The sequence below is a fragment of the Sus scrofa genome, chromosome 2 (assembly GCF_054392235.1).
Source record: "Sus scrofa isolate SSC_HxYL_T2T_F1_AM1 chromosome 2, Sscrofa_HxYL_maternal_Yorkshire_Landrace_v2.0, whole genome shotgun sequence".
NCBI classification, from domain to species: Eukaryota; Metazoa; Chordata; class Mammalia; order Artiodactyla; family Suidae; genus Sus; species Sus scrofa.
Window position 1 is genome coordinate 74,543,693 of NC_139384.1, and position 17,598 is coordinate 74,561,290.

The 17,598-nt window shown below is 40.1% G+C and overlaps 1 protein-coding gene across 20 annotated transcripts in view; it reads right to left on the reverse strand.

Annotated features, from left to right (window-relative positions):
* The window catches only part of LOC100516420 (adhesion G protein-coupled receptor E2), a 75,987-nt gene that overhangs the window by 32,626 nt on the left and 25,763 nt on the right, over positions 1-17,598 (reverse strand). For 15 of the 20 annotated variants that reach the window (XR_014837512.1, XR_014837511.1, XR_014837510.1 and 12 more), the window contains 2 exons: positions 15,036-15,230; positions 14,538-14,773 (listed from right to left, as the gene is read on the reverse strand). Coding sequence is in view for 16 of the 20 variants with exons in the window: in XM_085012627.1 (XP_084868753.1) it covers positions 14,538-14,773; positions 15,036-15,230 (431 nt within the window). In the remaining 4 variants the exon portion in view is untranslated. Of the gene's footprint in view, positions 1-346; positions 601-14,537; positions 14,774-15,035; positions 15,231-17,598 lie in introns of those variants that run through there. The other 5 variants (XM_085012624.1, XM_085012621.1, XM_085012618.1 and 2 more) reach the window with 3 other exon arrangements.

Here is a 17,598-nt window from a genome sequence, read left to right on the forward strand (position 1 = left end):
TTAAATGAGTCCTTCAAGCCAATATGAAAGGACACTAGATAGTAACATGAATCTACACACACCAAAAATAAAGAGTACCAGTATAGGAAACTATATAGGTATTGTGAAAAATATTCTAAACACATTTTAGTTTGTAACCCTTTCCTTCTCCTGTTTTAAAAGATAACTGCTCAAAACTGTTGACTCCCTTTTGGAGATGGGATTAAGATAGCAGAGTAGAAGGACTGGAGCTCACCTTCTTTCATAAAAGCAGCAAAATTAGAACCAACTGCTGAACAACCTTCAAGAAAATGGACTGAAAACTGTCAAAAAAGATATCCTACTCCAGAAGACATGAGGAGGCCACATCAAGATGTTAGGAGGGGTGATTATGTGATATAAGCAACCCATACCTGCTGGGTGGATGGCCCACAGACTGGAAAGTAACTATATCACAGAGGCTTACCTGTGGGAGTGAGAGTTCTGAGCGCCATATCTGGTTCCTATGCCTGGGGATCTGGCATTGGGAGGGGGAGCCCTGGGACATTTGGTGTTGAAGGCCAGCAAAGTTTGTGTACAGGAGCTCCACAGGACTGCCAGCCTGAAGTTCTTGGAGTATATCTAGGGAAAACAGGGGGTGAGTGTGGCTCGTGATGGGGGAAGGACTTTGGAAGCAAAGGTCTTAGGAATAATCATCAGCGTAAGATCTTCTAGAGGTGACCATTTTGTAAAAATATGGCCCCCCTCATCCGGGCTGAGAAGCCCCATGCCAAACAATAAACTATGTGGGAACAGAGCCCCAACCATCAGCAAGCAGGCTGCCTAAAGACCCCCCAGGCACACGGCTGCCTCTAATAACACCCAGAGACAAAGTCCCACCCACCAGAGGGATAAGAATCAGCTTCACCTACCAGGGCCAGGCACTAGCCCCTCCAATCAGGAAGCCTGCAGCAAGCCCCTGTACTAACTTCAGCCACAAGGGGGGCAGACATCAGAAGCAAGAGATGCTATGACACTATTGTTCGCATAAAAGGAGAGGACACCAAAATCTATACAAAATGAAAAGGGAGATGGAGGCAAGATGGCTGAAGAGTAGGGGGACACACTCACCCTCTCCCACAAACACAACAAAAAAAAAACACATCTACAAGTTAAACAACTCACGCAGAACAGCAATCAATCACTGGAAGAAGAACCTAAACTCCAATAAGGGCAAGGAGAGTGAGAGAAGGTGAATCCAAATTGGATGGGTGCTCCCAAAAGGGAACTATGGAGGAGAAAGGGATCCCACACCCTGGAAAGTCACCTACTCAACGGAAAGATCAACTGAATCAGAGGAATCTCCAGATATAGAGAAGAGTGCAGCAGTAAGTCGGAGTTCTGAAAAGCAGAGCATAAACTGAACAGATCATCTGAACTACTGGCACAGACACCAAAAATTGAGACGCTTGAGTTGGGGCTGGGCACCAAGACCTCAGTTCTGGAGGTTAGTCCCCAGGAATGGGCTGGGGTGGGCAGTGCAGAGACTTCTTGGGGGGTATAGAAACTGGTCTGTCAGATTTGATGGGGCAGAGACTGCCTGGGAGACTAGAAAGCAGAGCATCGTCTGGGGAGGGAGCAATATGCTAAGGGCTGGGAAGTGGAAAGCCACATCAGAGGGAACCTGGGAGAAGAGCTGGATTTGCAGGAGAGACAAGGTGCCAGTGTTGGGGAGCACAGCTTTCTGATAGCTGGCAGGCCAGTGAACTCACTGTGGCCCCCAGAGAATACCCCTCACGCCACAGTGAGCTCACTGGCCTGCCAGCTATCAGAAAACTGTGCTTCCCAGTGCATCTCCCCTCCTCCTACCCCTCATTCACGTGCCAGACCTGGGGCTTCCTACCATTCCGGAGGGCTGGCCTCAACAATTGCCAGAAGCCTACCACTGCAGGGGTTTTCCCTGCCCTGGTCTGCCTGCCCTCTGGAGGGGCTACACTCCCACGGAGCAGCACCAAACAACACCAGACCCTGGGAAAAGGCCTGCAGCCTAGAAAAGATAGAACAAGCTTGGCCAGGGCATGAAAAATCTGCCTACATTCTCAAGCAGTCCTTCCAAGTCAGGCAGCCCTGAAGAAGAGCTTCTTGGGTTCACAGCAGCCCAGTTAGCTGCTCCAGCCCTCAGGGGGTGCTGCACTCCCGTGGACAGCTGCCCAGCACTGCCAGTCCCCCGCAAGAGCCCCCACAGCCCAGAAAAGTTAGAACAAGCTCAGCTGGGCCATGAAAACTCTTCCTACATTCTCAGGCAGTCCTTTCACGTTGGGCTGCCCCGGGGAAGAGCCTTGTGGGTTCTCACTGGCCCAGCTAACTACTCCAGCCCTCGGGGGGTGCTGCACTCCCACGGACAGCTGCCCAGCACCGCCAGCCCCCTTCAAGAGCCCCTGCAGCCCAGAAAAGCTAGAACAAGCTCATCCGGGCTGTGAAAAATCTGCCTACATTCTCAGGCAGTCCTTCCAAGTCAGGCTGCCCTGGGGAAGAACCTCTTGGGTTCTCAGCAGCCCAGCTAGCTGCCCCAGCCATTAGGAGGTGCTGCACTCCCATGGAACAGCTGCCCAGCACCACCATCCCCCTACAAGAGTCCCACAGCCCAAAAACACCAGAGAAAGCTCTGCCTGGCCGAGTGAAATCTGCTTCCATCACGGTGCGGACCTCCCAGTCCTGGCTACCCTCAGGAAGTCCTCCTTTGCTTCAGAGACACCCTGTCAGCCCCGCCAACCCTCTGGAAAAGCCATGCTGCCTCAAAGAAAAATGAACAACACTGCCAGCCCTCAGGAAACATTCCACAGCAGTGCCAAGGCAAACACCGCCCAGCCATGGAGAGTACAACTCCACCAGGAAAAGAAAACAACAAGCAAGATGAAGAAGCTGAGAAACCACCCCCAGTCAAACCAACAGGAGAACTCACCTAAAACAGTCAACAATGAAACATCTCTGCAGTCTGACAGACCTGGAGTTCAAAAGAGAAATAGTGAAAATACTGAAGGAATTAAGAGAAGATATGAACAGTAATGCAGACACCCTCAGAAAGGAACTAGAAAATATAAGGAGGAGCCAAGAAAAACTAGAAAATTCATTCGCAGAGATACAGACTGAACTAAAGGCAGTAAAAACCAGAATGAATAATGCAGAAGAACGAATCAGTGATGTGGAAGATAGAATAATGGAAATCACCCAATCAGGTCAGCAGACAGAAAACCAAATGAGAAAACATGAAAGCAATATAAGAGACCTATGGGATAATATAAAGCAGGCTAATCTATGCATAATAGGAATTCCAGAAGGAGTAGAAAAAGATAAGGGGATGGAAAATATATTTGAAGAAATTATTGCTGGAAACTTCCCAAATCTAAAGGATACTGAGTTCAAGATACAGGAAGCACAGAGGGCCCCAAACAAGTTGAACCCAAATACACCCACACCAAGACACATCATAATAAAAATGACAAAAAATAGTGATAAAGAGAGGATCCTAAAGGCAGCAAGAGAAAAACAGAATGTTATCTACAAGGGAACCCCCATAAGGTTATCAGCAGATTTCTCTACAGAAACACTACAGGCCAGGAGGGAATGGCAAGAGATATTTAAAGTGCTAAAAATGAAAAAAAATATGCAACCTAGAATACTCTATCCAGCAAGAATGTCATTTAAAATAGAAAGGGAAATAAAAATTTTTTCCAACAAACAAAAGCTAAAAGAATACAACAATACAAAACCAAGGCTAAAAGAAATATTGAAAGGGCTTCTCTAAACCAAAAATAAAGGAAGGAAATAAAGGGAAGAAAAAGAAAAAAGAAAGAAGAGGAAGAACTAGGATTGAGGAAACCGCAATCAGAGAGCAGTCACTCAAATAAGCCAGCATACAGATTTAATCATGAACATGTTTCAAACAAAATAAAATTAAAAAGAAAAAAAAGAGTCAAAAAAATCATAAAATGTGGGCAAGGGAAGTAGGGAAATAAATAGACCCTTTTATTTGTTTGTATGTTTCTCTTCTTAATTTTAATATAGTAATGAAGTGTTTGAACTTACAGGACCATCAGGCTAAAATACACAATTATGGGAAGGGGTTAGCATACTTAAAAAACAGGGCAACCACAAGCCAAAACCAAACATTGCATTCAGAAAAAATGAAAAGAAAAACACTCAAGCAGAAAATAATTGCAGACCATCCAACCAAAAAAAGAAAGGAAGAATGGAGAATCATAGAATCAACTGGAACACGAGGTTTAAAATGGCAATAAATAATCATCTATCAATTATCACCTTAAATGTCAATGGACTGAATGCTCTGATCAAAAGACACAGAGTGGCTGAGTGGATAAAAAAGCAAAAACCTTCAATATGCTGCCTACAAGAAACTCACTTCAGGACAAAGGATACATATAGATTGAAAGTGAAGGGGTGGGAAAAAATATTTCATGCCAATAGACATGACAGGAAATCAGGAGTTGCAATACTCATATCAGAAAAAATAGACTTTAAAACAAAAGACATAAAGAAAGACAAAGAAGGACACTACTTAATGATTAAGGGATCCATCCAAGGAGAGGATGTTACTATCATCAACATATATGCCCCAAATACAGGAGAACCCAGATACATACAACAAATATTGACAGATATAAAGGGAGAAATTGATGGGAATACAATCATAGTAGGAGATTTTAATACCCCACTCACACCAATGGACAGAGCCTCTAGACAGAAAACCAATAAAGCAACAGAGATCCTAAAGGAAACATTAAAAAAAGGTAGATTTAATTGATATCTTCAGCATTTTTTCATCCAAAAAAATCAGAATACACATTCTTCTCAAGTGCACATGGAACATTCTCAAGAATTGACCACATATTGGGACACAAAGCTAACCTCAACAAATTTAGGAGCATAGAAATCATTTCAAGTATCTTCTCTGACAACAATGCCATGAAACTAGAAATCCACCACGGGAAAATAAATGAGAAAAATCCTACTACATGGAGACCAAACAACATGCTACTAAAAAACCAATGGGTCAATGAGGAAATCAGAAGGAAATTAAAAACTACCTTGAAACAAATGATAATGAAGACACAACCTCTCAACATCTATGAGATGCTGCAAAAGCAGTGCTCAGAGGGAAATTTATAGCAATACAGGCCTTTCTCAAAAAAGAAGATCCCAAATGGACAACTTAACCCTCTACCTAAACGAATAAGAAAAAGAAGAACAAAAAAGACCTAAAGTCAGCAGGAGGAAGGAAATTACAAAGATCAAAGAAGAAATCAATAGAATAGAGATGCAAAAAAACTAAAGAAAATTAATAAAACCAAGAGCTGGTTCTGTGAAAAGGTAAACAAAATTGACAAACCCCTGGATAGACTCACTAAGAGGGGAGAGAAAGAACTCAAATAAACAAAATTATAAACGAAAAAGGAGAAATCACAACAGATACAGCAGAAATACAAAAAACCATAAGAGAATACTATGAACAACTATATGCCAACAAATTTGACAATCTGGAAGAAATGGACAATTTTCTAGAATCTTACAGCCTGCCAAAACTGAATCAAGAAGAAACAGACCAACTGAACAGACCGATGACTAGAAATGAAATCGAAGAGGTCATAAAAACACTCCCTACAAATAAAAGTCCAGGACCAGATGGCTTCACAGGTGAATTCTATCAAACATATAAAGAGGATCTGGTGCCCATCCTCCTTAAACTTTTCCAAAAGGTTGAAGAAGGAGGAATACTCCCAAAGACATTCTATGATGTCACCATCACCCTCATTCTAAAACCAGACAGAGATACCACCAAAAAAGAAACCTATCAGCCAATATCTTTGATGAATATAGAGGCAAAAATTCTCAGCCAACTGAATCCAACAACATATAAAAAAAATTATACACAATGACCAGGTAGGGTTCATCCCAGGTTCACAAGGATGGTTCAAAATATGCAAATCAATCAACATCATACACCACATTAACAAAAGAAAACTCAAAAATCATATCATCTCAATAGATGCAGAAAAAGCATTTGACAAAGTCCAACATCCATTCATGATCAAGACCTTCACCAAAGCGGGTATAGAGGGAACATTCCTGAACATAATCAAAGCCATTTATGACAAACCCACAGCCAATATACTACTCAATGGGGAAAAGCTGAAAGCCTTCTCACTCAAATCTGGAACAAGACAGGGATGCCCACTCTCACCACTGCTCTTCAACATAGTTTTGGAAGTCCTAGCCACAGCAATTAGACAAACAAAAGAAATAAAAGGCATCCATATAGGAAGAGAAGAGATCAAACTGTCACTGTATGCAGATGACATGATACTATACCTAGAAAACCCTAAGGACTCAACCCCAAAACTACTTGAACTGATTAATAAATTCAGCAAAGTAGCAGGATAGAAGATTAACATTCAGAAGTCAGTGGCATTTCTGTATACCAGCAATGAAATATTAGAAAAGGAATACAAAAATATGATACCTTTTAAAATTGCACCTCACAAAATCAAATACCTCGGAATACACCTGACCAAGGAAGTAAAGGACTTATATGCCAAGAACTATAAAACTTTAATCAAAGAAATCAAAGATGTAAAGAAATGGAAAGATATTCCATGTTCCTGGATTGGGAAAATCAATATTGTAAAAATGGCCATACTACCCAAAGCAATCTACAGATTCAATGCAATCCCTATCCAATTACCCAGGACATTTTTCACAGAACTAGAACAAACAATCCAAACATTTATATGGAACCACAAAAGACCCAGAATTGCCAAAGCCATCCTGAGAAACAAAAACCAAGCAGGAGGCATAACTCTCCCAGACTTCAAGAAATACTACAAAGCCACAGTCATCAAAACAGTGTGGTACTCGTATCAAAACAGACAGACAGACCAATGGAACAGAATAGAGAACCCAAACATAAACCCTGACACCTATGGTCAATTAATCTTTGACAAGGGAGGCAAGAACATAAAATGGGAAAAAGGAAGTCTATTCAGCAAGCATGGCTGGGAAACCTGGACAGCTGCATGCAAAGCAAGGAAACTAGAACACACCCTCACACCATGCACAAAAATAAACTCAAAATGGATACAAGACTTCAATATAAGACAGGACACCATCAAACTCCTAGAAGAAAACATAGGCAAAACACTCTCTGACATCAACATCATGAATATTTTCTCAGGTCAGTCTCCCAAAGCAATAGAAATTAGAGCAAAAATAAACCCATGGGACCTCATCAAACTGAAAAGCTTTTGCACAGCAAAGGAAACCAAAAAGACAACAAAAAGACAACTTACAGAATGGGAGAAAACAGTTTCAAATGATGCAACCGACAAGGGCTTAATCTCTAGAATATATAAGCAACTTATACAACCCAACAGCAAAAAAACCAATCGATCAATGGAAAAATGGGCAAAAGACCTGAATGGACTCGTCTCCAAGGAAGATATACGGATGGCCAGCAAACACATGAAAAAATGCTCAACAAGGCTGATTATAAGAGAAATGCAAATCAAAACTACCATGAGATACCACCTCACACCAGTCAGAATGGCCATCACTAATAAGTCCACAAATAACAAGTGCTGGAGGGGCTGTGGAGAAAAGGGAACCCTCCTGCACTGTTGGTGGGAATGTAAACTGGTATAGCCACTATGGAGACCAGTTTGGAGATACCTTAGAAATCTATACATAGAACTTCCATATGACCCCGCAATCCCACCCTTGGGCATATATCTGGACAAAACTCTACTTAAAAGAGACATGTGCACCCGCATGTTCATTGCAGCACTATTCACAATAGCCAGGACATGGAAACAACCCAAATGTCCATCAACAGAGGATTGGATTCGGAAGATGTGGTATATATACACAACAGAATACTACTCAGCCATAAAAAAAGAATGAAATAATGCCATTTGCAGCAACATGGATGGAACTAGAGAATCTCATCCTGAGTGAAATGAGCCAGAAAGACAAAGACAAATACCATATGATATCACTTATAACTGGAATCTAATATCCAGCACAAATAAACATCTCCTCAGAAAAGCAAATCATGGACTTGGAGAATAGACTTGTGGCTGCCCAATGGGAGAGGGAGGGAGTGGGAGGGATTGGGAGCCTGGGGTTATCAGATACAACTTAGAATAGATTTACAAGGAGATCCTGCTGAGTAGCATTGAGAACTATGTCTAGATACTCATGTTGCAACAGAACAAATGGTGGGAAAAAAATGTATACATGTAAGAATAACTTGATCCTCATGCTCTACAGCAGGAAAAAAATAAAAAATAAATAAGGAGTTCCTGTTGTGGCGCAGTGGTTAACGAATCCGACTAGGAACCATGACGTTGCGGGTTCGGTTCCTGCCATTGCTCAGTGGGTTAACGATCCGGCATTGCCGTGAGCTGTGGTGTAGGTTGCAGACGCGGCTCGGATCCTGCGTTGCTGTGGCTCTGGCGTAGGCCGGTGGCTACAGCTCCGATTCAACCCCTAGCCTGGAACCTCCATATGCCGCGGGAGCGGCCCAAGAAATAGCAACAACAACAACAACAACAAAGACAAAAAAAAAAAAAAAGATCAAATAAATAAATAAATAAATAAAAGGCAGAGAATTATGACTCAGACAAGTGAACAATAAAATGAAAAAACAGAAAAGCAGCTAAGTAATCGGGAGATTACCAACCTCCATGAAAAAAGACTTGAGACTGATGATAGCAAAGATGACTCAAGATCTGAGAAATAAACTGGAAGCCAAGATTGATAAATTACAAGAAACAATGAGCAAAGAAATAGAAGATTTAAGGATTAAGTAAGCAGAGATGCAAAATACAATAACTGAAAAAAAATTCACTAGAAGTAACCAAGAGCAGAATACAGGAGGCAGAGGAACGAGTAAGTGAGGTAGAAGACAGACTAGTGGAAATCACTGATATGGAACAGAAAAGAGAAAAAAAGATTGAAAATAAATGAAGACAGTCTAAGAGAAATCTGGGACAATGTTAAACACACAAACATCAGTATTTTAGGGGGCCAAAAGGAGAAGAGAGAAAGGGCCAGAGGAAATATTTAAAGAGATAATAGCCCAAAACTCCCCTACCATGGGAAAGAAATCACTCATTCAAATCCAGGAAGCACAATGAGTACCATATAAAAATAAACCCAAGGAGAACACCCCAAGACACATATTAATCACCAAGACAGGAAATCAGCAAGGAAACACTGGCCTCTAAATGGATGCATTAGACCAGATTTGGTTTAATTGATATTTATAGAACATTCCATCCAAAAGCAGCAGAATACACATTCTTCTCAAGTGCACAGAGAACATTCTCTAGGATAGATCACATTCTGAGCTACAAATCAAGCCTCGGTAAATTTAAGAAAATTGAAATCATATCAAGCATCTTCTCCTACCACAACTCTATATGACTGGATATCAACAAGAAAAATTTGCAAAAAAAAAAAAAAAAAAACATACATGTGGAGACTAAACAACATGCTACTAAACAACCAATGGATCCCTGAAGAAATCAAAGAGGAAATTAACAAATATCTAGAAGCAAGTAACAACAAAGATACAACACTCCAAAACCTATGGGATGTAGCAAAAGCAGTTCTAAGAGAGAAGTTTATAGCAATTCAAGCCTGCCTCGGGAAACAAGAAAAACCTCAAAAAAAAATCTAACTTTATACCTAAAGCACCTACAGATAGAAGAACAGGCAAAACACAAATTTAGCAGAAGGAAAGAAATCATAAAGATCATTGCAGAAATAATGAAATAGAAATGAAGAAAATCATAGAAAAGATCAATGAAATTAAAGCTGGTTCTTTTCTTTTTTTTTTTTTTTTTTTTTTTTTTTTTGTCTTTTTGTCTTTTGTTGTTGTTGTTGCTGTTGCTATTTCTTGGGCCACTCCCATGGCATATGGAGGTTCCCAGGCTAGGGGTTGAATTGGAGCTGTAGCCACCGGCCTACGCCAGAGCCACAGCAACACAGGATCCGAGCCGCGTCTGCAACCTACACCACAGCTCACGGCAACGCCAGATCATTAACCCACTGAGCAAGGGCAGGGACCGAACCTGCAACCTCATGGTTCCTAGTCGGATTCGTTAACCACTGCGCCACGACGGGAACTCCCAAAGCTGGTTCTTTGAAAAGATCAACAATATTGATCTTAGCCAGATTCATCAAGAAAAAATAGAGAGGACTCAAATCAATAAAATTAGAAATGCAAAAGAGAAGTTACAATGGACATCACAGAAATACAAAGAATCATAAGAGATTACCAAAGCAAACATATGCCAAATAAAATGGACAACCTATAAGGAATGGACAAATTCTTAGAAAAGTACAATCTTCCAAGACTAAACCAAGACAAAATAGAAAAGATGAACAGATCAATCACAAGTACTGAAACTGAAACTGTGATTTAAAAACTTCCAACAAAAAGAATATGTGTGTGTGTGTGTGTGTGTGTGTGTGTGTGTGTGTGTGTGTGTGTGTGTCTGGTCACTTTGCTTTACAGTAGAAAATTAACAGAACACTATAAAACAACTATAATGGAAAAAATAAAAATAATTTAAAAACTTTTTTAAATAAATAAAGAAAAAAAAAATTTCCAAAAAACAGTCCAGGACCAGATGGCTTCACAAGTGAATTCTATCAAAAATTTAGAGAAGAGTAAAAACCTATCCTTCTGAAACTATTCCAAAAAAATTACAGAGGAAAGAACACTCCCAAATTCATTCTATGAGGCCACCATCACCCTGATCCCAAAACAAGACAGAAATACCACACACACAAAAAAAGAAAATTACAGGCCAATATCACTGATGAACATAGATGCAAAAATCCTCAACAAAATATTAGCAAACTGAATCCAGCAACACATTAAAATGATTGTGTACCATGATCAAGTGGGATTTATCCCAGGGATGCAAGGATTTTTCAATACCTGCAAATCAATATGTGTGATAGACCACATTAACAAACTGAAGAATAAACACCATATGATCCTCTCAATAGATGCAGAAAAAGCTTTTGACAAAATCCAACACCCATTTCTAATAAAACCCGCCAGAAAGTGGGCATAGAGGGAAACTATCTCAACATAATAAAGGCCATCTATGACAAACCCACAGCTAACATCATTCTCAGTGGTGAAAAGCTGAAAGAATTCCTGCTAATATCAGGAATAAGACAAGGATGTCCACTCTGCCACTACCATTAAACATAGTTTTGGAAGTCCTAGCCACAGTGATCAGAGAAGAAAAAGAAATATAAGGAATCCAAATTGGAAAGGAAGACATAAAATTTATTACTGTTGGCTGATGACATTATACTATAACTGGAAAACCTGAAGACACCACCAGAAAATTGGTAGAGCTTATAAATGAATTTGGTAAAGTTGTAGTTCACAAAATTAATACATAGAAACCAATTGCATTTCTACATGCTATCAACAAAAGATTAGAAAGAGAAATTAGAGAAACAATCCCATTTACCATCACATTAAAAAGAATAAAATACCTAGGAATAAACCTACCTAAAGAGATGAAAGACCTTTATCCTGAAAACTATAAGATGTTCATGAAAGAAGTCAAGATGACACATACAGACTGAAAGATATACTATGATTCTTGGATTGGAAGAATCAATATTTTCAAAATGGCTGTTCTACCCAAGGTGATCTATGGATCCAATGCAGTCCATATCAAATTATAAAGGACATTTTTCACAGAATTAGAACAAAAAAAATTTTTTTTGTCTTTTGTTGTTTCCAAGCTAGGGGTCTAATTGGAGCTGTTGCTTCCGGCCTATGCCAGAGGGGCAGCAATGCCAAATCCGAGCTGCATCTGCAACCTGCACCACAGCTCGTGGCAACACCAGATCCTTAACCCACTGAGCAGGTCAGGGATTGAACCAGAAACCTCATGGTTCCTAGTTGGATTCGTTTCCACTGCACCATAATATCCAGAATATATTAAGACTCTTACAAGTCAACAATAAAGACAAATAACCCAATTTAAAAATGGCCAAAAGATTTGAATAGGTATTTCTCCAAAGAAGATATGCAAATGGTCAATGAGATGAAAGGATGCTCAATATTATTAGCCATTTGGGAACATGCAAATTGAAACCACAATGAAATGTCACTCCATTCTCATTAGGATAGCTAAAATTAAAATGTAGTAAATAAGTGTTTACAGTAATGGGGAGAAATTGAAACCCTCATACACTGCTGGTGGAACTATAAAATGGTACAGATGCTTTAGAAAATAGGTGATGGTTTGTCAGAATGCCAAACACATTTGACCCCAGCAATTCTACCCATAGATATATACCCAAGAAAAATTAAAACATATGTCCCATGGAAACAACCCAAATGTCCATCAACGGATGATTGGATTCGGAAGATGTGGTATATATACACAACAGAATACTACTCAGCCATAAAAAAAGAATGAAATAATGCCATTTGCAGCAACATGGATGGAACTAGAGAATCTCATCCTGAGTGAAATGAGCCAGAAAGACAAAGACAAATACCATATGATATCACTTATAACTGGAATCTAATATCCAGCACAAATAAACATCTCCTCAGAAAAGCAAATCATGGACTTGGAGAATAGACTTGTGGCTGCCCAATGGGAGAGGGAGGGAGTGGGAGGGATGGGGTGCTTGGGCTTATCAGACACAACTTAGAATAGATTTACAAGGAGATCCTGCTGAGTAGCATTGAGAACTATGTCTAGATACTCATGTTGCAACAGAACAAAGGGTGGGGGAAAAATGTAGTTGTAATGTATACATGTAAGAATAACTTGATCCCCTTGCTGTACAGTGGGAAAATAAAATAAAATTAGATTAAATTAAATAAATAAAATAAAGGGGAAATAAAGACTCAAAAAAAAACATATGTCCCCACAAAAACTTGTACATAGTTGTTTATCGTGGCAAAGATCATACAGCCAAAAAAAAGAAAACAATCTAAATGACTATTAACTGAAGGATGGATAAACAATATGTGGTGTATCCATAAAACAGAATATCATTTACAAAACAACAGCAACAGCAACAACAAAGAGAGATAATAAATGCATGCTACTACAACTTGTATGAACCTTAAAAATATCATACTAAGTAAAAGAATCCAGTCACAAAAGACCACATGTATGATTTCATTTGTGGAAAATATTCAGAATAGGCAGATTTATAGAGACAGAAAGTAAATTAATGGTTGTCAGGGGTTGGGACAGAGGACTAGGTAGCAGGAATGAGAAGTGAATGTTATTGTGTATGAGGTTTCTTTGGGAAATTGAAAATGTCTTAAAATCAGATTGTGGTGATGGCTGCACAACTTTGACTATTCTAAAAACCACTGATTACACTTTAAAAGGGTGAATTTCATCATATGAAATTATATTTCAATAAAAATGTAAAAAATATTTAAACTGGTATTAAAAGCAGAAAATATAAGAGTGCAAATTAAGGAGCTTGACTCCCTGAATTTGAATCCAGCTCTGGTACTTAACTAATTGTGCACCATTGGACATTTACTTAAACTATTGGTGCCTCAGTTTACTCACCTGTAAAATGGGGCAAATGACAGTTCCTGGTTAATAGTATTGGTGTGAAGATTAACACATCTAGAAAAGAGTCTGGGAGTTCCCATTGTGGTGCAGCAGGTTAACAACCCAACCAGTATCCATGAGGATGCAGGTTCAATCCCTGGCCTGGCTCAGTGGGTTAAGGATCTGGGTTAAGCAACAGCTGCAGCTCCAATTAGACCCTTAGCCTGGGGACTTACATATGCCTCAGGTGCAGCCCTGAAAAGAAAAAAAAATAGTGTCTGGCACAAAGTAAGTACCTTATAAATCTCCACTATGGTACAATCAATTACTTTGATTACTTATCTTTTTTTTTTTTTTTTTTTTTTTTTTGCTATTTCTTTGGGCCGCTCCTGCGACATATGGAGGTTCCCAGGCTAGGGGTCAAATCGGAGCTGTAGCTGCCAGCCTACGCCAGAGCCACAGCAACGCAGGATCCGAGCCGCGTCTGCAACCTACACCACAGCTCACGGCAACGCCGGATCCTTAACCCACTGAACGAAGCCAGGGATCGAACTCGCAACCTCATGGTTCCTAGTCGGATTCGTTAACCACTGCGCCACGACAGGAACTCCTACTTTGATTACTTAAATCACCTCTATAGCTACGAATGAAAAATTGGAACATCTTATAGAATTAGGATAAAGAAACAATTTAGATTGTTCTAAATGATGTCCTAAGCACTTCCTCTGATTTCATCTTTGCTATTGCAAGGACAGAGTTTGAAGGCATTCTCTTTAATTACTGTCATCTTCCACAGAAAGATGCCCTAGGGATTATTATTTTGTATCTCTCTATATATTATGCTCTGGCATAATAAAATGCTATGTTACTTCTATATACAATACCGTGGCTGTGCTGGAGAAGACAAAGAGAGTGGAAATTTGCCTTTACCTGGTGGGTGTTCCATAAAGATGAGGCCGGGATGCTGCAGATATGGTCACAATCACAGCCGGGACTCCATAGCCCACAGGGAACATGAGCTTCTTCATGAACTTGTTCACACTGGAGTAGTTGACCGCCATCAGGTTGCGTGCAGTGAGGAAGAGGTGCAGGCCCTCCAGCAGCATCCAGGTGAAGGAGGCCAGGTAGAGATAGTGTAAGGCACCTGCGATGATGCTACAGAGCACCTGGGGGAGCAGTAAGATATTGCGAGGAGGGACTGTCAGAACCTCTTCTACACCTTGCCACTGGGGAATGCTGATGTATATGAAGGGGTTATCAATGGAGTGTTTGTCTTCTAATTGTGTGTGTCACTGTCAAGTTGGCTACTTACCCATCTAACCTTACCTAGAACTCAGGCCATTTTCTTAAGGTGTCAAAGGCAGCATGACTTCAAGAATTCACCATCCCCTGGGGCAGGGCAGTGGCATTTTGGGGCAGTATAAGTACCTTGACCTCAGTTCTGTCAATGGCTGTTAGGAAGAGCAAGTGGGCCAGGAAGAGGCAAATGGAGAGCTGCAGGTGGAGTGAGGTGCTTGTATTGTGAATGGCTTTGCAGAACAGGAAGGTGAGCACCGCCAGGAGAAGGCACAGCAGAGAGAGGCTTAGCCCCACGTAGCTGATCACAGTCAGTGCAGAATCCTTCTGGAAACCAGCAGAAAGGAGATCACAGTCACACTCTCCTGCTCTTGGGTAATATCCCTTCCACCATTTTTATTTTTATTTTTTGGCAAAGAATAATCAGGAATGAAGGATCCAGGTAAATTTGTGATGCTTACGGGTAACTTCCTTCAGGTTTAGAATGTTAGAGTTTTATGGAATCTGAAGTGATTATTTATTTTTCTGGAGGATTTGAAGGATAAGATGGTCTCCAGTCAAGACCACACCCTGCAACTCACAAGGGTTTACTTTCCTGTAGACTTTTGTACATGACTAACATTACAGGTCACCATGAGAGGTTCATAGAGTCATGAGGCTCCATGCGGAGCACCATCCTTCATCCCCATCATGTGCTGTTGTCTGTATGTGGAGACTGGATGTCTAGGTATTCAGCTCCCCAGCATGGACTCCACTCATCTCATCCCTGCAATACTTGTTCCTGGTTGGTCACTAATCCTTACAGATTTAGAACTGGATCCTTTGTTAAAGGAGTAAAACTACTACACGTTGACAGTAGCGGTGGCTTAAATTCACATTTCCCTACCTCTTTTGCAAATAATTCTAAGTCTATGGAGAAATTTAAAAAAACCACCCACCTACATTTCCATGTAACTAAGAGAAAGAGAGTGGGAAGGAGAGGGAGGATTCAAATGATCAAGAAAATTCAGGTAAATGTTCAAACTAAGTGCATCTGGATAAAGAGAAACTGGGTATTATTTACACTGTTCTTATTTTGCAACATAACTGTGGATTTGAAAATTTTTCTGAATAAAATATCAAAAAATAAACAGCAAAACCTGCAGATGAAATCTTGAGTTTTTTTATGTAACAACAAAAATCTAATTTCTGTACTATAAAAATAGCCCCACAAATCCATTTAAAAATGCATCTCCAAGCCAATAGAAAAATGGACCAAGGATGTGGAAAAAATGTTTCCAGAGAAAGAAATGCGTTTTCTAAGAATGCCCTTAAAATGTTCCACTCATAAGAAAACCACAAAATTTTTCCTGGATCTACTGACCTCTCATGAGTAAAGATACAAAAATTTGATAATATCCAGTGGTGAAGGTGTGAGAAGTCACACACATATATGTAATGCTGGAGGGAGTGGTCAGAGGTACAGCCTATTTATGTTGGACAAGAGCAATATCTACCAACACACAATTATGAATTTGACCCAGTATACATCCTAAATGTATACTCAAGCATGAGAATTAATGAAGGATGTCTAAATAATTGCAACATTATTCATATTAGCAAATGACCAGAAACTAAACCCCCATTAGGAGGAGTTTGACATGTATTTATGGCACATTCACCCAACAGAAGGCAATGTGTCCATTAAAAGGATGGAAGAATCTCTTCATGGATGGAAATAGAGTGATGTAATAAATAAATAAAAACACAAAATGCACAACAGTGAAAAATGCCACTGTGTGAGTGAAAAAAAGGGGAGACCAAGAACAAATACACAAATTTGTTTTATAGATATAAAATACTCATAGAAAAATGTAGGAAAAATTGATATTGGTTGCCAGAGGCAAGAGGAAGTAGGTGAACAGCATTAGGGATAAGATAGAGAAACATTGATGTTCCCTCTCTTATTCTGTTTGAGTTATGAAACACGGGTATCTTAACTCTTCAATAAATATAAAACAGTATACAAATAAAATTATTAAATTGTGTTATTTAGAAACATGGCAGGAGAAAACACAGCCTTGAAGAACTGCCCAAACTCCTGAGGGCTCCTATGAGGTCTTGGCCTTTGGCTAGGATCCTTTTCATGTTTATTTTCATGTGGATGCTACAGTAAATACCTATTAACTGAGGTCACCTAAGTCTGTTTTGATGATCCAGAGAAATAACTAGATCACCTGACCAGGGTAGGAGATAAAGACAGCCTCTGACCCATCTGTACTCACTCAGCCCCTCTAACCTCTGCTATCACCAAGTCTTCCTTTCTGCAGCCCCTAAGCACCCTTCTCCTGAAGACCCCTGAGGTAAGCAGAATTCTAATTGGCAGATATGACTCTATGCCATCTTCTTCCAGGCTTTCAATAAAATACCAATCTAGGTGCTGCTGTGAAGAGACTTTGCAGATGGAATTCAAGTCCTCTATCAATTGACTTCAAGAGAGGAGTTTATCCTAGGTGGCCTGACCTAATTGGGTGAGTCCTTAAGAGATCTTGGCTCCTCCTGGAGAAAATGATTCAAAGGTTGAGAGAATTTCGATATGAGGGAGTTTCTCCTGCTGGTCTACAGATAGAGAGCACCACATGAGAAGGAATCCAGGCAGCCCCTAGGAGCTGAGTCTGGTCCCCTGCTGATAGCAAGAGAAGAGACAGTCCTCCCA